Genomic DNA, 19,899 nt, shown 5'->3' on the forward strand with positions numbered 1-19,899 from the left:
ATAAATAAACTGATAAAATACATGGATTGGTTGGGCACTCCATGGCAGTACTTCATTACAGTCACATTTCTTAGTGACACATGATGCAAACTATAGCCTGTCTTTGACACAGCTAAAAAGAACAACCTTTAAGGGACAAAATAATAATAATAAAATGTGTGGAATGTCTAGTTGCTTTGTTCATCTAAATCTTATTTGGAAAATGTGTCTAAATGTTATAGAAAACATCATAATAAACTGACATAAGTTAAACTTTTCTTGAAAAACTATTCATCTTACATGGTCTTATATAAAAAAAAAATGCCATGGCAATAGCAGATACACAAGTTCTAAAATGTATTTGTTTTACCATCTGCATTCATTGTACTTTAACAATCAAAAAGTGAACAAGTTTTAAAAATAGCATTTTTTTAATTATTTACAAATAAGATATCATCTTAAATACTGAAAACCTTAAATGCTACATTTAATTTTCATAAGGTCTATCACACATTTCATATAAAGTATAAAAATATCTTTGGTTGCGCCCCATTGTAAAACCATATACCCAAGTTAAACATTATAAACAGATATCTATGGACAACTCAGTGTCCACTTTGTCCAGTGCTGTGAGATGGTCCTAGACTTTATATTGTCCTACAGCGGGACATTTACTGACCACAGGAGGTGTCCAGTATTTAGGAGTGTCTTACTACTGCATGTGCGATTTTATAATAAATCTAGTGGTTCTCAAACTTTTTACCATCTAGAAAATTTTTGTTCTTCTGAGTACCACCAGATCTAAACCAGGTCTAAAATAGGACTATTCCAGGGCTAAACTAGACATTACTACTGCCACCTGTGGTACATGTACCACAGTTTGAATAACACTCCAGAGTTTATATACAGTTTAGTCCAGTTTTAAGACCTTGTTTTTTTGTTTCTGGCCTTGTCCTTGTTTCATCTTAAATCTGGTTATGTATAAACCAAACCAAAGTTTGGCTCTGGGTTAGTCCTGTTTTAAACATGCTGACTGCATTTTAATGGTGGTTCTCTGAGTAAAGAGACTATATAGTAATATACTGTCAACTCTATACAGACGGGTGTGTCCTTGATCAGTAATGCTCATTTTCGTCCACAAAGATTGCACTTTCAGAGAGTCTTGAATCACTACTTGAGTGAATTAACATTTGTATACAATATTTACAGATGAGTGGATTTGGTTACTTCCTCGTCTTTGGTCATAGCTGGATTGTCGTACATTTGCAAACTCTTGACATCTCCCTTCACTTTCTCATCGTCTTCTTCTTTGTTGCAGCATCTACAACATTTACAGCAGCAGCAGCAGTGCTTTCCACAAAAGCCCAATGACACGGTCACCACATGGTCCCAGGGCGCCAGGGAGTGCAGCGGCCTGGGCAGGAAGTTCCAAGTGCGCAGGAATTTGGGCAGGACGTGCGGCCACCTCTTCTGCATCACGTTCACAATGATAGCAAAGAGTATAATGGCGATAATAGGAACGCCAATGCCCACTAACACCTGCCATCCAGCCAGAGACAGTCCAAATACAGTTATGGGCAGCACCACGAAGCAAAGGATGAGGTAGAGTGCGGCGAACCAGCGGTACTTGGCCGTCTTGTTGCCCAGACCGCGAGCCAGGCGGATGGGGATCCTCTGGAACGGGAAGGGGTACCACAATAAGATGCCCATGATGTTGAAGAAGAAGTGGCACAGGGCGATCTGGAAAAAAGGACATTTTTAGCAGGATTATCTAACATTAGAAATACAAGGCACTGAATATGACTATAAACTTACAATATTTCTTTGTTTTCTTCACGCTTTTCATACAGCTAGTTAAGTCATAGTTATTATAAAGTAGTCCAGGTGTTTACATATACACCAAATGTCAAATAACCCTTGAGTGATAATGAAATTTTGTCTGGTGTATAAAATGTGTCATGGTTTGAATTTACTGTGCTTTTTGACATGTGACGCTACAGCTGACCTACCATTAATAACATAAAACAGTGAGCCTTTAAAATTTTAATGCAGACATCAATTTTGTCCACCTTTTAGCAACATAACCCTTATTTTCTGTTTCCAATGACAGAAAAATATCGGTCAGCTTTTCCCCAGACACAGATGAGCCCTGTGAGTGAAATGCATGGAGAGGATGGCACTAAAAATATTAATTATTTAAAAGCAGTCTGTTTTTTGCAGCTCAGATATGTTGCTGAAGCTGTATTTATTTTTACAACCCCTTTTACGGCTAAATGTTGTTTGTTGTTCGGTTGCAAGACTTGGTCACCCAGAAGAGCCATTCTGATTTGATAAGTCCCATAAAGTCAAATTATAAACTACACTATCGCTACTCATGTAACTTTGTGGGTCTATCATAAAAACCTTTATCATCCCTTAGAAGTGATGTGTATGCCAATATTCAGGGCAGTAGCAGAAATACATTAGTGGACTTTAATATTCTTAAACATGAAATATAACTCAATACTTTGTGTAATTACTTTAAGTAAGAAAAACTACAACTTTTCTGTGCCTTTTTGACATGGCATGTTTGGTGATTTGGGTATTGGTAGAGAAATGGAATTATAATGTCTGTTGGTAGTAGTAATTACAGTATTAGTAGCACTATTGGGTAAATAGTGAAGATGTGAGACAGGCCTCTACTTTGACAATGTTTGTTCTGCACTTTTCTCTTTTGATGTACATTTTATGATGATTATTTATGTTTTTATCTGTTTTTATTGCGGTTTTAATTTCTTTCTTATTCCGTAAAGCACTGTGTACGAATTGTAATAAATAATACATAAAGATAAAGATAAATAAATAAATAAACAAATAAATAAATAAATAATAAATAAACTTGCCTTTTACCCAAGAAATATTTTTGAATAATACATTTAAATAATAATATAATGAAGTAACATAAAATAAATTAATAAATCAATAAACTTGCATTGCCTTTTACCCAATAAATATTTTTGAATAATACATTTAAATAATATAATGAATTAACATAAAATAAATAAATATTAAATAAATAATAGATAAACTTGCATTGCATTTTACCCAAGAAATATTTTTGAATAATACATATAATAATAATTTAATGAAGTAACATAACATAAACAATGCATGGGAAGTGTGCTTATCTGAATCCCTGAATATTTCCGTAAACATACACAGTCTTTACCTGTAAAGATTCTGCCAGTGTTTCTCCAGGACTAGCCATGGCCGCGAGGATAGCTGTAGTCGTGGTGCCGATATTAGACCCGAGAGTTAGTGGATACGCTCTCTCCAAACTGATCACTCCAATACCTTGAAAAGAATCATTATTAGTCTTGAGAAAGTCGAGAAAAACCTTGGAGTGATTTAGCAGCACCTTACCCACGAGAGGCGTGATGGCTGAGGTGAAGACGGAGCTGCTCTGGACTATGAAGGTCATCCCCGCTCCCACAAGGATCGCAATGTATCCAGTGACCCAGGAGAACGGGAACGGGAAGTCTGCGCACACAAACACCTCAGATTAGGCTTACATTAAATGAATAGTGTGTTAGTGTGTTATAAACAGTAGCAATGAGATGAATATTTAGACTTTTTATGAACAATTCAGTCATGGTTTTCACATTTTTTCACCTTTCAAAAGATATAATTCTTTGTTCCATTTGGTCATCGCCATGGCAACAACCCATTAAGTATATTATAAATCTTTTTCCTGGTATTCCTCTACTCTCCAGGGTTATAGCTTGTTTGTCCCTGCTTTCCCTCTCTCTCAGGACACTGGACTAGACCTGAGATGACAGAGGAGACCCAGACATTCTATACCTGCACTGCTCATCAGCGCCACCACCAGGCAAGGAGAGGCTGACTATCAAGCAGGATTATCAATACAGTACCTCCATTTTAATAAAGTACCAGAGGTGGGAAGATGAGAGGATGAATAGTATGAACTATTATGGGAGAACACCTTGAAAATGTAATTATTCACAGAGGAATAGAGCAACTTTATTTTTGTTGTAACGTTGCATTAATTGTTCACTAATTATAGAAGGAAAAGCAGTATGTGTAGAAGTGTATTCTGAAAATCACCAAATGCAAGACTAAGTACAAAATTGTATACCTCAAATAAGCTGTGACACATTTACTTACCCAGAAATTGAACTAAGGTGTTTCACTGAACTTGGAGCTGCCTCACTAAAATGCAGATATTTGTCTTGACATGAGTTGTGTGTACCTGTGTTGAGGATCTTCTTGATGACCACAGCCACTTGTCCTTTGAGCATTGAGTTGAGAAGTTTCACAATGAAGATGAGACAGGTGCAGAGGATCAGCAGAGACAGAGCCATCAGGATCAACCCGATGGCCAGGTCTGGGAGGTTCACGTTGGCAAAAAGGTGGTTACCTGCAAGAAAGACAAGCAAACTTTTGAATGATACAAAATAGTGATGTAGGAATTGTTGTACATTCTACATAATTAACATATTACGTCGATAATGTGTTAAGCCGCATTAGTTTTTGATTAAAATGAGATAAATATCATCTATCATCATAAATGCTTGTTTAAGTTTAATCAAGCAGCTAACAGATACTCTGCTGCTAAATGTCAATGCATATTTCAACAACAATATAAGTCCTACTTCCTAAGCCTACTTCATCATGTTTTGCACTTTAAACTTTTTTGGTAATACCACTGGATTGATTTTTTGCTCAGTAGATGAATTGTCTCTATACTAAAAGGTTTCAGGTTCCTGTTATATGCAACATTTTGAGGACCTTTCCCCAGTCAAAACATATTTTATTTTAAATTGTTTATTGCCAGCCTGATTTCTCATCATTCATGGACAGCAAAACAAATGACAAAATTCTGCTAACTCATTGTTGGGCATGTGTCACCAGCACACATAAGCATCTAATTCCAAACACCATTAAAAACTTTGAGATGTTTTGCACAAATAGTGGTTGGCTTCATTCTTCCTGTTGCTTTAGATCCTGAATGGTGCTATTGACCAGGCGGCGGGGTCACACAGCGGTATTAGCTGAGTCACATACTCAAAGGTAGGCTTTGTTTAGACTAAAGAGCATCGGGATAAGGACATGCCTTGTTAAGGACTACCATTTCCTCGTATTTCCTTTACTTTGGTAGATCGGGTAAAACTATTTGCTTTGTTTGAGAGGTTTTCTCAAAGACGCACTTACATTTCTCCAAGTTGATGGTATTGGTGATGTTGACCTCAGTCCAGGTCAGGTTGCCTTCCACCCAGCAAAAGGAGCCTGCGGTGCAGTTTTGTACTGTCATATTACTGGTAGACTGAGGACACATAGTTAAAAACAGTTCAGTACAAAACACAATGTGCCAGTAAATAATAATTGCGTTAGATATGAGCTTTAAATTGCTACATGCTACATTAGTGCTTTTATGAAACAACAGAGGATTTAACCTTGACAAATATGATCTAATGAAACAATCACTGCACGCAAAATACATGGACAACAATAGCATTAGCGCAGTGGCAATAGTAGTCATTAAAAGTGAGCTAACCTTGGATTCACTGTGTTATTCTCCTAATGTAGCACAATGACTGTATACAGAATAATATTTGTGTTGCTGTGGTCATGCTTACAGAGTTGGAGAAGGTTTTGCACCAGCGCTTGACCAGACTCTTGTTTCTGGCTTCGGGGTCACCAGTGGCAATACCAGCAATTACAGACTTGTCCAGCTGTAGGAAAAAACACAGGGGACAAATACAGTGTTATTACAGAGGTGTCTTATTCTGTCATGTTCCCTTTGTATTCAAGGGTAACCACAATTACACTTCTACAATCTGCTGTGCATGTGAAATTTGGAGTTGTTTTTTAACTGGATGCCCTCCCTGATCTCCTTTTATCCAGGTTTGGGACTAGAATAAGGAGTATGTCGGCTGAGGATGTCATAAAGGAACCTTAAAAATGCAAAAAACAAAACTTTTCGCAAGTTTCAGAGACAAGTTTGCCTTCACAGTCAAACTAACAAAAACTAGCAACAACAGCGCAATTTCTGATTCTCGGATGATAAAACGGATTGTAATTATCTGCAGACAGCTGCAGACAGCTGCTTTTATAATATATTTGTACTGGGATAGGACAGTTTTTGATGAACTACATGGACAAAAATTAGGTTATCACTTTACATTTACAGTAAAAATTGTGGTAGTAGCAGATGTTATAGATGTAGTAATAGATTATTTTCTTAAGTAGCAATAGTAACTGTATGCACACTTCTACTTCAGTGTTTTTTCTCATTTATTGCAAAAATGATTAATCCTTACACCCTTACTATAGAAATATCTTTTTAAATTACAGCACAGAGTACATAAAAGTACTATAAGATAAGCTACCTGCACAATGGAGTCAGTGAGGGGGTCTGTGATCACGTTGAGCAGGTCGGGAGCATCCTCTCCGCTCTGGATTTGGAACGAGTCGATGATCAGGGCCGTGAGTTTGTACAGGACTCCAGTGGCCACCTCCAGAGGCAACAGGATCAGCACTGACAGCCAGTTAAAGAAGTCATGCACCGTGGCCCCAGCAAACGCCCTGGAAATGATAAACAAACCCAATCAGCCATAACATTACCACCTGGACAGGTTACTGGAGTACTTAAGAGTATAGATCGGGAACCATGGTGCCATATACTGGAGTAAGGACAATAAAAAAGTGTATTCTGTGGTAGGGTTGGGCAGTTAAACACATTTGAATTGAGACTCAGCCATCGTTAATAATAAGTCGAGATGTCCACAGCCATTTGAATTTTTTTGTGTGAAATTATAATAAGTCTGTATCATTTATATCCATGAAATCAATACTAAGAGCCAGAAAACTGGAAAAAATGATAGCAGAAAAGCTTATTCACGTTATATTGAACCCACATTTAGCACAAGCCAACATCCAAAAACAAAGGCGTAGGTTGATTTTACAATTTTGTTACGTAAGAGAATAGATAGTGACTATGAAGAACATTTTATTATTCACTATTCATTAATAATTAGCCACGTTTAATTAATCCCTTCATAAATCAGACTGAATCAATACGTGCCTGTGTAAGTGTGAGCTGTGATAAAGAGAGGAAAGTTTTTACAGGTTTACAGACGGCGTTAATGTGTGACAGAGTAGAGGGGATTGTACCTTCTAAACTCGTTCCTGTCTCCAGCCTGCATCATGGCCACTATAGTGTTGGTGACTGATGTCCCGATGTTAGCACCCATAATGATCGGTACTGCAGACTTCACCTCCAGCACTGCACCAAACGAATAAGACATTTTACATATGTGTGGGTTGGGTTTAAGATTAGTATCAAATCTATTTAAAATCGTAACAATCGTGGTGGAAGTAGTATTTTCTGCTGTTGTAATACTAAATAAACTACATGACATAGACAGTATCGACAGTTTTTAGTCAGATTTGACTCACGTCCGGAGGAGACCATGCTGACCACGATGGATGAAGACGTGCTGGAGCTCTGGACCAGGACCGTGACTAAGACTCCGATGACCAGACCGGCCACAGGGTTTGCCAGCACTGCATTCTCCTGGAAGATGTCACCCGCAGCTTTACCTGAATAAGCACAACAGAGGTTTAATACCAAAAATACAAAGGAGCAACCACTAGGGCTATTCCTGTCCACAATGACTTGACTTACTGCTATTACAGGGAACAAAAGATTCACTATATAATTAGCTCTTTATGCCGTATTTCAAGACGATAACATTAGATTGCATTTTTAACTATTACAGACTTAAATGCAACATGAAGCAAGATTTTAAAAGTACAGTCTATTGTCTTTATCTATGGCAAATATAAATATACAATGAGCTAAGTAAAAATGTAACATGGAACAAAGAATGAGAGAGCTTTATTTTACAACTACTTACTATGAAAATCAAAAATTACTGTAGGAAATCTAGCCTTTATGATTGCTGTATAGGATGTGTACAAAATGTGCATTCTTCTATATTCAGTGCAAAATCAACCATTGTTTTAGCATTTTTACTATGTGGCCTTGAAGGTATAAGTGTTCTTACCTCCAACCAGTTGAAAAGCAGAACTCAGCACATCCAGGGAACAAATGAACAAGTAGAGAAGTCCAAGCAGCAGAACCAGCTTCAGAATGCCAGTCAGGACTCTCATAACCTTCCCTCGGGTGTCCAGCTCTGCACAGAAACACTGGTATAAGCCCCATAGTATCCTTCTATAGGACTGACTGAAAGTGGAGGCGCTCACCTGACCACTTCACCCCAGTGTCTTTCAGTTCAGGTAGGTCCCAAGGGTCGAAACCGTCTTTCTCCTCATTCATCAAATCCACGGTAGAATAGGCAGGGAGTATAGCCACATCTTTACTGCAGGGGGATTTCTCTACAAGTATCATCATGTAAAAAGAAAGTCAGTAAAAGTGACTGCAATGTAAAAGGCGCAAAGTTAAGTATCAAAAGAGGAAGGACATACCAAGACCAGAGTGATCTGTCCCCTCTTCAGGTCTGGGAGCCATAACTGAAACAAAAAAAAACAAAACATAATTTCAGTTACAAAAGTACAAGTACAAAAACACACAATACATCCGGGTCCTGCATAGTAAACCCAGATGAAAATACAGGCACGTCCAGTGTGCACTGCGGCATTTAGAAGCACCGACTTTTATCCGTGAAACAAAAGCAGATAGAAGGCACTTACTGTAACGTACAAACGGTATTACTGATTTAAACAGTTATCTCTGTGTAACATATGGTAAACAGAGCCTGCATACAAATACATGTCTCTTGTGTGAGCACACAACACACTTGAGTAGTAACGCTGGTCTTTACGCACCTGTTGAGAGTGGAGCAGACAAGTGAAGTGAGGATGCAGGAGGAGGGTCACCTGTCTTACCTGTTGCTCTATCCTGGCACAGCGCTGCTTTTATACGTCTAAGCGCGCGCTGCGCAGCGCACGCGCCGCTATTATTGCAAAGGTCGCGCACACATGAGCAAGTGACTCAGTAGAGGAGAAGGTAAAGCTGTGCGCGAAACAGCTCCTCACTCCAGTATCAATGGACTATAATGATAAAGCTAATGTTCATGGGGTATTTACATTTGAGAAACATCTCCTTGTTTAGTTGGTGATCTTGGTTTTACACATAAAAGCGACGTCGCGTCTTTTAAAAGGCCACATTTAAAAAAAGTTGCATTATATACCCCACCGAATTGAGGAAAGAAAAAAAAAAGTCTGTCGATGCTTAGGCTACTTGAACACATTGAACGTACAGTTAAGTTGAAGAACTGCTCGTCTCTGAACAGCACTGATACATCATTTCTTTACATTCCTACACCATGATCTAATTCCATGGTGTGTGTGGCATCTTCATAAGTTTAGTGCTCCTGTTAGTGCTATCTATATCTACCATGACCTACTTTAGAAGTTAAAATAAACCTGCTTTGAGTGCATGCATTAACACAGGTGTCGAAAGCATGTATGTGTGAAGAGTTAGCACAGCGAGGGCCCACAGGTGCAGACTATAGTTCAGTCTAGCGCCCTCTGGTGACTGTATTGGAAAGGACGTTGTTTTACTGAGAAAGTCTTTAAAATAACTTCTCTTAATTACTACTTACTAAAAAGCTATATTGCAAAATCATACATTCTTGCTTAGCTCAGTCCCACCTATCCACAGATCTGACCTGTAACTTGGCCTGCTGGCACTACCTGTATCCATGGAGATGGATAAATTCAAGGTCATATCGTTCATTATCATATTGGTTAAAGAGATGGTATCTACATGGACACAAGCAGGTGGACCCTTAACCAGAAAAGTTACACAGTGCATCTTTACATATGTAGATAGTTGGACAGAGCTCTCCTCTTGTTTGTTTGTGATAAGGTGATATAACGCACACTTACAGCTGGAGGCATACGTTGCCTATTGCTGCAGATATGACCGTAATTACATCTAAGGTAAACTGTGTGAAAATATGTCAATGATTAAACTGTAAATGTACCTGCTTACTCCCAAAGTCCCATAAATTCATCTCATGAGATTTAAGACTTGGATATAAAAGGTTCAGCGAGTTAGGAGGGAGATTAAACAGGCTGTTACTTAACTTAATGATAAAGCTTATTACAGTTTGATTAGCACTGATGGTTTGATTATTGTGCAATATTATTATTTTCATTACATTTAATGACACATTTTGACATAGAGTAACCTGCCAAACTGGGCTGTGGAGCTGAGCTGAAATGGCTTGTAAATATTCAGGTAGTTTGTTTTGTTGTGGTATAAAGATGGTGTTTATTTTGTTTCTTTTGGTTTGCATCTGTAGTATTAAAGCTCCCAGAGGTGCCAGCAGTCAGTAATAAACAATGACAAAATATGCACATGTGAGTTCTTCTGCTATAATTGAATACAGTGTGTGGGATTTTGAAAACAACTGACTAACCCGCAATCGTCCAACTGATGACACTAACTTCACAAACCAAAACAAAGCATGCACAACAGCCACATAAAAATGAAAAAGCTGTTTTAGACAACAGTTTTACTATTTGTGCAGTCACAGCAGTCTTTTTGTATTCATATTTTGGATGTTATGCAATGACTTGTCCATTTAAGGTTGTAATTGTTCAGTGTAGGCGTAGTTACTTACTTGCCATATGATTCTACCTCCGACCTGTGGACTAAATGTGCCATTTGAGCCTTTAAAATTGCATGCTTCTTCTCTGCATTAAGCACTCCATTTCTGTTTGTATGTTCTGTCTAATTTATTTCAGTGACATTATTTTGATTATTTTGAACACTTGTGGGGTTGAGTACTGTATTTTGTCACAGTGAAATCTCTCTCTTACATTATCAATACTTTCACAGGTAAATGTGATCTACTTTTGTATGAGGTGATTCATTTGAGAAACACTGTTATGTCTCACATCACATGAGACTTGGAGGCACCATCTCCAAGACAAATGTATAATGTATCCAAATCATCCAAAATCCACATTTACAATTCAAGGAAAATATGTTGTAATCATTACACACATGCACTCACTGCTATCTTAACAATTACAGATCTCTGTTTATTTAATTATCAGTAGGCCTCTTGTATCAGTAATACTATATTAACCATAAACTTCAGGTGGAGTCCATTAATTATGACTGATGATTTGTGATAGAAGCTGATAACACACTGATGTTTGTATCACATTTAAATGCTGTGCTGCTACTGTCTGCCCTAATATAGACATTATAGTTTGATATGCTTCTGACCCCTGACACAGAGTGGCCCTAGACACGACGTGAGCATGAGAAACCTGTTTAAAGTCTGTAAACTCAGGATCTTCAACTATACTAGTAATTTATTTACTCACACACTGCACTCAAAGTGAACCAGAAGACCCGCGTATGGTTATGATGGGGATTCACAGAAGTGTTACCTTTGACCTTTGGAGTTGCATTGTCCATCCACCCACACACATTCCTCTATACTTATTGAATTATTTAAGTTATAGAAATGAGAGATTCATTTTGTTTCTCACAATAACAGTATTTTCTTCCTTTGTGTGTGCAGTTGTATTGCTTCGCATTCCCACACCTGACGTGACCTTTGTGAATGTTTAGTTTGATGAATTTATAAGTGAATGATTACCAGCCAGGTCAACGGGTTCCTGCCACCTCGCCGCCTTGCTGGCACAGTCCACAGAGGGTCAGATTATCACCTTGTGGTTACTCCCATGTGGACACACTCTGGGTTCTGTGGTTAGACTGATCCATAAAACTATAAAGATCAGCTGTAACTGCTTTGAGCTGGATCAGTGATCAGTGAGGGGGCGTCCGGCCATTATCAGGTTATGAGCACAGACCCACGAGTGCATACGCTCTTATCACTGTGTAACTAATGTCTCTTTTAACTAAAACTGCATGGATAATCCTGTCAGCCTGGAATTATGGGGGGGAAAAAAATCACCATTAGACAGAAACAATTTATCGTTCTACAAATCTGCGGAGGTTGAAATCCCATCTACTGTTTTGACATTTATTGATTTTTCTTTTTTCAGCAGCAGGTGCAAAAACACTTCAGACCACTGAGTTTTCTATTTGAGACTGAAATGAAATATCACACTGGTTCATGTGATGGGGTGTAATTAACTTCAAAATCAGACTAAAAAAATGAGCACAATTGTTCTTCCATTCTGCAAAACCATTCAGTGATGAGTATAAATCTGACCTGCTCACATGACGAGCAACCAGCAAACTACTATAACCTCTAACATGATCTGTGCACCTATAAACATAAATGTATTATTATTAGACACATGAGATCATTTATGCATAAAAATCTCACTAATGAAAAACAGTATAAGTATAATATTGCTTGTCTTGATTACATTAACACTCAAACTGCTAATTTTCTGAAAACAATTTATTTTATGGACAGATGGGGTCAGCATGTCGATATATTTACAGCCTCACAAAGTACCTATATTTATCCCTGCTCATTGCCCTGTAAAACATGTGTCCTACACTTTATTGTGCCGCTCAGCTCTGAGTTTCTGTGATGTCATCATTGGACAGTGACATTTCAAAGGTGGTGTGAGGTATCACCCCAGGGCTGCTTTGTCCTGGGACCCAATCACCAACTTAACAGGTCTTTAGCATCTGAACAAAGCAATGAGTGGAAAGACAGTTTAAGAAAAGCTAATGGAAAAAAAGATTAGATAATTTATTCATGACTATCTTGCTGTATAGCCTGGTTTATCATCAAGTAATAATCCAATGTAAACAGATAATCATTTAACTGGCCTTGGAATATCATAATTGACTCACTATAGCCCTCTAGTGGATGAGATGAGCAGCAGCAGTGTTGTTATATTATGTAAATGTGTGTGTGGTGGGAGTTGTGCAGACTTTAACAGAAGCCTTGTAGATCCACCCCGGAGCGGCCACTGAGCGGAGCTGCAGTGATAGTCAAGAGCAAACATCTTTACCCTGATGAACCAGCAGAGGGGGGTAAACCATGATGAGGCACTGGTTTTAGTCACGGCTGTGTGTTTACAAATGAAATGTTTAATACTAATATCTTTGAGAGGTGGAGTTTGTTATTGACATAGACAGCGACAGTGAGTTTAGTATTTACTGTGTTTGGGCCCTCTTAAAACTTATATTTAAACTGTCCCTGCATTATTTATATATGTATTTAGGTTTATTATAATACAGGTACATTTTTTAGGCCTGTACGTTATAATTTTTGACATTATCTAAACTACTTTGCACTGCAGACAAAAAATATTTATCATAATATTAACGTACATAACTTTTTTACGTGATGTTATTCCTACAAATCTATCTTATTTTTTTTCCAATTACGCGTGTTTATTTTTGCTAAAAAATGTCTTGAAAAACATGCACTCAGAGCGCCTCTCCGCAAATCTGGTTTGTGCCACCTGCTTGTTTCCATGGAGATGCATTTTATTCCACCTTAGACAAAGCAATAACGTCTCTGTGGAGATAGCAGGTGGGAGACACTCCACCGGAAAAGTTACACAGTGCACCTTTATTGGCAGTGTTAAACCTGAACTTTTATTCACGTTATTCCGGAAGTTGCTGTGGGCGCCGCCGTCATCAGAGAATTGGAGCAGTGATGGTGCAGATTTGTTGGTGCACATGAACACATAAATGAACCTACTTTATATCAGAATTTAGCAGCAAAAACTTTCCCAAATTCTCCATTTAAACGAATAGGATTCCCCCTTAACCACAAGTGCCACCACAGAGAAAGAGCAGTTTAGTCACAGTTAGAGCAAAAGTGGGTGGGGCAGAATAAGGTCAACAACTAAAGTGAAAATGAGCAATGTGTATCAGTTTGTACAATGCTTAAAACAGATCAACTGGTCATATTTAAAATGAGATTAGACACGGTAATTTTGCATGTTTCTGGAGTGTGATGCTTCCAGTGGCCAGGGCAGTTTCAAGTGCTATGTGACATCACACTGTACTATCCTGATTACAGCCAGGTAAGTTTGAAACATGGATACCTGTTTGACCAATCACACTGTTTGTTAAGCCTCCACACCCCGTCCTCCTGACATGGCTCACTTTACCAGCTCTATCTGAAATGTGGTTGCAGGTGGGGCTCCAGGTTTAATCTGACTTTAAATATATCGTTGTTAGGAATAGCTACAATTTCAATACAGTACTTGCATTTTGTGGTGTTGTTTATCGCTGACATAAGCTATTGCAGATGCCCTATTAGAGGTGAGGGGCGGAGTATGATCCGGTGTTTCTAAGGGGCGACCTCGGTGCTGACGGATGGAGCGGTTGGCGTGGATACGTCCTGTTCTCTCTGTCACGGGGGCCATCTTTCAGCGCTCTAGTTATACCAGCCCTCTCATCATTTACACAGTGATAGTGCTGTGCCTCATTTACACCTGACAAATGCAGATTGGACTGGGAGTAGAGAGCGACGTGCGGCTATAAACTACTGATGAGGCTGCTGTATATGACCATCGCTACAATGTTTTTCAAGCAATGCTATAAAACTATAAATATATAAATGTAAAATGGGTTGATGTAGGATTTTATACACATCTTGCAAAGTCATTCCATTCTCAAAGTGCAAATGACTTCAAAAGAGTTGCAGTCGGTCCAGAACCAGTTCAGTCTTCAGGAATTGGTCATAACCTGTAATGAAAAAAACCCATTAATGATCTATATGCTTTATAGATGTGATATAATTACCACACCCTGTGAGGTCATGTGGTAATACAGGAAGTGCATTTAGATCATTTCACCCCCTGGAATTGCCAATTTCAACTGAACAAAAGGTAAACGGCAGCTGTTAAGTTGAAACCCACTGCTTCATGACATCACAAGGTGGAATAGAGCATTTTGAGCTTTGGAAATATAGACGGAAGGATTACTCAGACATGTGTGAATGAAACAAAACACAAGTTCGGGTGTGTTTTTAATGAGGGAACAACATTCCAACATGGCTTAGACCTCACAAGAGTCAATTTCGTGTAATACAAGACCTTTAAACCAAGATTTTAAGATGCTAAATACTAAACTTAGCGCTGCATGCTAAATTAGAGCGACAAATCTATTAAGGTTATCAGATCCAGCAGTTGTGCCATGGCTCTTTTTGTTTACTTTTTAGTTTTTTTTTTTTCAGACTAACACATCTTTATGAACGCTTTGCACAGTGGCCAGAAAACTGCCGGATTTTGTCAATTATTAGACATTAAATCCAAGTTTTACAAGACTGCGTGCCACGTTTTGTTGTTGGAAAAGGCATACATTTTCATATGCTGTAATCCTTGTTGATGACTCAGGCTTTCCATGTTTTCAATGCTTATTTGTAATGTACTTGGACAGCTTTTCACATCAACATTTCATATTTTATAAGCTGCATTCACACATTACTTATTTAGTAGAAATGAGTCCGATGGGTTTCTGATCTCACATCTAAGTGCAGTCAGGGAATAAACATAATATTACTGTAAAAGTGTCCAAATTGGTTATGATAGACGCAGGTAAGTTTCAATGTAGGTATTGTTGTGCATACTTAAGCATCAATCTACAGTACGTACCTCGTTGAGCCACTGGGTGAAAGCTGAGGTCCTTGTGAACACTGTCGGCTTCCTCACTTCATTGCAGTTTGTTGATGACACAAAGCTGGTCACGCCCTGCACGTACCATTTCCCATCGTCTCCCAGACAGTTCAGAGGACCTCCAGAATCTCCCTGCATATGAGTACACGTACGTTACATGTAGTTTGGACAATTGCACTTAACTTTTCTCTCTGCCTTTGTTAGACTTCTCGGATATGACATTTATTTGGATGTAAATTTCATTTGTACATTCTTTCTCTCCACAGATCTCACCTGTTTGTGTCCATGGGGATGGATAAGTTTAATGCCATAGTATATATAGAGAGCATTTTATACAAAGCAATAACATCCCCATGGCAACAAGAAGGTGGCAGATCTTCCACCAGAAATCTTACATAGTATACCTGGCTATAATCTCTCCACATACACACATCTGTATTGATATGTCGTTGGTTTCAAAGCACAGATAAAATGATTAGTACGGTTGACTTGTACCTTGCTAAATTACAAATAGACCATGTATGTACAGTGACTTCTCTGACATTTTTTGAGTTTGAAAAGTTACATTCAATTCATTCCAACTTGAGCCTACTTTTTGGCTACTTTTGACTGCAACTTGAGCAAAATCATCCCTGACAAATGAGAACAGCCTGACTCACATTACACGCCGACTTGATGTCTCCTCCGGCACACACCATGGTGCTCTTGACGGTGATGCCCCACCAGTCGCTCTGACTGCAGATGCTGTGCTCCACCACTGGGAGGAGAGCCTGCTGCAGTCTGTCAGGCATGGGCCCGTGAGCTGGAGGAGAGGGAGAGCGCGGGTAATCATGTGCTTTTAACACATGTCCAGTGAGAGAACAGACAGCTGAGGTAAGCAGGAATCAGGAGAGGAAAATGACAGGGGCAGAAATAGCCTCATCTCTACTGACGGAAAAAAGATACGCCAGTAGCTTCTTTTTAAAGGTCGACTACCATGTTTTTCAGATCTATACTCCTCTATATACTCCTCTATACACCACATGGGACTGTACTGGGGGATAAAGTTGCACCATGTAGCTTTTCTCCTGGAGGGTCCCACATCTTCCATGCCATGAAGATGTTATTACTTACAGTATTAAACAAGTCTGTCACTTAGCAGGTGATGCCACAAGGCCAAATTACAAGTCAGATCCAAGTTTTTTTTTTTTTTTTTTTTTTTTTTTTTTTTTTTTTTTTACAATTTAAAGCCTTATAACTGAATAAATGCAAGATAGAAACGTTTAATGCTGTACTACAGTGGAACATGTGCCATCCCTCTACCAGAGAAGTTACATAGTGTGTGTAAGTGTCTTATCCCAGGACACATATATAATAGTTGACAGCGTTTTTTAGATTTTGTATTTTGTTTGTCATTTTTCTGTTGTTTTCTAGGATAAGCATTTGGATCCAACATTGAATTCTGTATTTTCAGTCCGAGTCACAACTGCAGTATTTGAAAGCCCTTCCAATCAAAAAGTCCTCATTTGTTCTCAGTTTGTGAGTTGTCAAATAATTACTGCTTGGCTCTGGTTCCCTCTCTGTCAAAGTAATTACACCAATTAAGAGATAAGTCTTCTTCTCAATTCATAAGACATCGTACTGTAGCTAATATATGGTGCTACTATTGGGCTTCCCCTTGAGACTCAAAACTGTGCCAAAAAATCTTAACAGCTTGTTATATTGATGCTTGGTGGCACAAACACTACCTGCTCTTGCCATATTGTTATGTAGTTTTCACTGGAGATACTAGAGACTGTGTCCAGCTTGACAGATAAAGTGACTGTGATTGACAGGTATAATGGCTACACTCTCTGTCTTCTCTGTTGTTGTTGTTGTTGTCTCTTATAAACTCTGTGATGTGGGGCTGAGGGTGAGTCAAACAGGAGTGTGGTAGTTACTGTAAAGGTTGCCCCAGCCTGAGATAAAACAGGGCGTCCCATGGGCCATGATCTCGCCCTCCTCCGGGAGACAGGCTGGGCTAACGCTGTCCGTCATTATGGGGCTCTTGTCCAGTTTGAGCAGGGCCAGGTCATTTCTGTAAGGCACATATGAGCATTAAGTTACACTGAACGTTATGATTTTTACAATGTTAGCAGTCTAATTAAAGGTGCACTATGTTACTTTTCTGGTGATGTATTATTTGCCTTTGCCATTAAATTAAACAAACTTGCATTTATTTGTTATATGAAAACCTGCAGTGGCTTTCTTCTCCATGGACATAGATAAGCATAGACATAGATAAATGCTATACTACGGAATATTCCAGACAAAGCAATAACATCTCCATGGAGACAAGGTATAAATGAATGCTCCACCACAAAAAAAGAAATATATATTGTACATTTAACTGATGAGAAACAATATTTTATCAGGCAGAGCAACACTGTTTTTAGTACATCGCCTTTTTAATTCCAGTTTCTATCATAATTTTACTATTATCAAACTCACTCAAGTACTTATGCTGGCTAAATATATCACTTTTAACACATAAACTCATTTACATTTGATAATATTCCACCGGTCAGTGGTCATAATGTTAAGGCTAATCTGTGTGTTGTAGCAGGTAAACTTTGCACCTATTTCCTCTCACCCTCTGGCCACAAAGTTGATGTCCCAGTCCGGATGAACCACAATGCGGAGGATTTCTCTGGTCTGCTCTGTGCCCTCCTGAACACTCATGTCATGCTCCCCCAGGACCACTCGGTACACATCTCCAGGCCTATATGCAACAGAGGGCACATCACATCCATACTGGCCTTTGAAGGTAGAATAAAGACTTTTCCTGTACATCTCTCTCTCTCGCTCTCCCTCTCACCAGATGCAGTGTCCCGCGGTGAGGACCCAGCGAGGGGCGATCAAAGTGCCCCCACAGGTATGATGAAAGCGCGAGCCGTGCTTCACCTGCAGCGAGATCTGACAACCACAGGACAGGTGAGACAGTCTGCAGTGTTAGAGTTTACTACCATCTAATGGTGGCTGAGGGAACAGTGCCCAAACATGAGTAGATGGAGGATTTGGGTAGTGTATCAAGACTAGAGAGGCAGCATTCTGATACTATTGTTGCTGATACTGAAAATTTTGCTGGATTGGATATCTGCCTCTAAGTATCGGTTCAGCTGATATCCTGGCTCATAATATTTTAATTTCTATTTATACAATATTGTTCTGTAGTTCTGTAGTGTTCTGTAGAAAAATAACAGCTACATAACATTTGATTGGTTTTGTCTCATTTACATACTTTATATATTTATACTTATATCACAATCGGCATTGAAACTGAAAAAGCTGCATCAGTTAATCCCTAATTCTACAGAACATGCTTGTGTAAAAGGGAGGCTTTTTATTTTGTGATCAGTGGGGTCCCATGAAAATATAACTCAAATAGTTAGAAAGGACATAACTGCATATTGCAATTAGAAGTAGCTTTCTTTCCATTTCAACTTGGGCATTTGGGTATTTTAAAACATGCTTTATAAATAAATCTTGACCATGACATTTTACATACAAAATAATGTCTAAACTCTCTTCCCTCTATAATGACACAATTGTTTAAAATATATCTATAATTATTGCTTCTTATGGCATAAATTAAGTAAAGCAGAAATTATATGTACAATAATATTCCTGCAGTAAATGAATATTAACATCCATAGATCCCCTTTTCTAAAACACATATCGTATGTTATCGCCCCCCAGTGCCCCGTGTACCTGCCAGGGCCAGCTGTGGGGCAGGGCGTCCTCTCCGTTCACCACTCGGTTGGTGTTGGGTTTGATGGCAGGAGTGCCACAGCCAAACACTAAAACACAACACAGCAGTGTATTCATTGGACTCTTGTGTATTTACACTGAGCTGTGGACTCACCATAGGCTGCGTACAGCAGCAGGAGAGCAGGGGTCCAACGCATGGTGCCAGAGTGAGAGCTCTACTCCTCTGCAGCCTCTTATAGCAGACCTGTGCCAGTACTAGTCTAAAGCACTGATAATGTGAACCCTGTTATCAGCCTGAACAGATTGGAGCTGGGAAGAACCCTATGTGCAGCAGATGTATCAGAACAAGAACAAGGTCAACTGGGGTGAGAGCAGAAAATGTACCATCTTTTACACCTTCTGTTACAAGTTAAACTATACTGCAGCACTGAAAGCAGAAAATCATCCATTTCCAGACATTATATAAACTGCATATATGTTTATCATCATTATTCTGTTCAACAAAGGAAAACAACTTTCAATATCACAAAAAATGTCATTGAAAAGTCTACACTTCAGTGAGGCAGAAATGAGAAAAGCTGA

The 19,899-nt window shown here is 38.8% G+C and overlaps 2 protein-coding genes across 2 annotated transcripts; both read right to left on the reverse strand.

Moving 5' to 3' along the window:
- Window positions 1–445: 445 nt before the first annotated feature.
- slc34a2b (solute carrier family 34 member 2b) lies at window positions 446–8,879 on the reverse strand. The gene is made up of 13 exons (XM_033965668.2): window positions 8,830–8,879; window positions 8,470–8,514; window positions 8,248–8,379; window positions 8,049–8,177; window positions 7,438–7,581; window positions 7,153–7,264; window positions 6,369–6,564; window positions 5,616–5,711; window positions 5,191–5,302; window positions 4,229–4,396; window positions 3,382–3,498; window positions 3,188–3,312; window positions 446–1,719 (listed from the first exon to the last, which is right to left on the reverse strand). The coding sequence occupies exons 2-13, from the start codon at window positions 8,510–8,512 to the stop codon at window positions 1,183–1,185; spliced, it is 1,911 nt and encodes a 636-aa protein (XP_033821559.1). The 5' UTR covers window positions 8,513–8,514; window positions 8,830–8,879; the 3' UTR covers window positions 446–1,182.
- Window positions 8,880–14,539: 5,660 nt separating this feature from the next.
- On the reverse strand, window positions 14,540–19,514 carry LOC117370254 (chymotrypsin-like elastase family member 3B). Its single transcript, XM_033965647.2, has 8 exons — window positions 19,472–19,514; window positions 19,318–19,406; window positions 18,425–18,522; window positions 18,200–18,328; window positions 17,508–17,644; window positions 16,248–16,390; window positions 15,568–15,720; window positions 14,540–14,659 (listed from the first exon to the last, which is right to left on the reverse strand). Exons 1-8 carry the CDS (start codon window positions 19,512–19,514, stop codon window positions 14,642–14,644), a joined length of 810 nt encoding a protein of 269 aa, XP_033821538.2. The 3' UTR covers window positions 14,540–14,641.
- Between the last annotated feature and the right edge of the window lie 385 nt (window positions 19,515–19,899).

Source organism: Periophthalmus magnuspinnatus, chromosome 4, assembly GCF_009829125.3.
Source record: "Periophthalmus magnuspinnatus isolate fPerMag1 chromosome 4, fPerMag1.2.pri, whole genome shotgun sequence".
NCBI lineage: Eukaryota > Metazoa > Chordata > Actinopteri > Gobiiformes > Gobiidae > Periophthalmus > Periophthalmus magnuspinnatus.

Coding starts and splice junctions, on each gene's coding strand:
- slc34a2b (XM_033965668.2), bottom strand. CDS start 8,512: ATGGCTCCCAGACCTGAAGAGGGGACAGATCACTCTGGTCTTG. Junction 8,178..8,247: donor CACTGGGGTGAAGTGGTCAG/GTGAGCGCCTCC, acceptor GTTTCTGTGCAG/AGCTGGACACCCGAGGGAAG. Junction 3,499..4,228: donor CAAGAAGATCCTCAACACAG/GTACACACAACT, acceptor TTGTGTGCGCAG/ACTTCCCGTTCCCGTTCTCC.
- LOC117370254 (XM_033965647.2), bottom strand. CDS start 19,514: ATGCGTTGGACCCCTGCTCTCCTGCTGCTGTACGCAGCCTATG. Junction 19,407..19,471: donor GCTGCTGTACGCAGCCTATG/GTGAGTCCACAG, acceptor GTTGTGTTTTAG/TGTTTGGCTGTGGCACTCCT. Junction 15,721..16,247: donor ACATCAAGTCGGCGTGTAAT/GTGAGTCAGGCT, acceptor ACTCATATGCAG/GGAGATTCTGGAGGTCCTCT.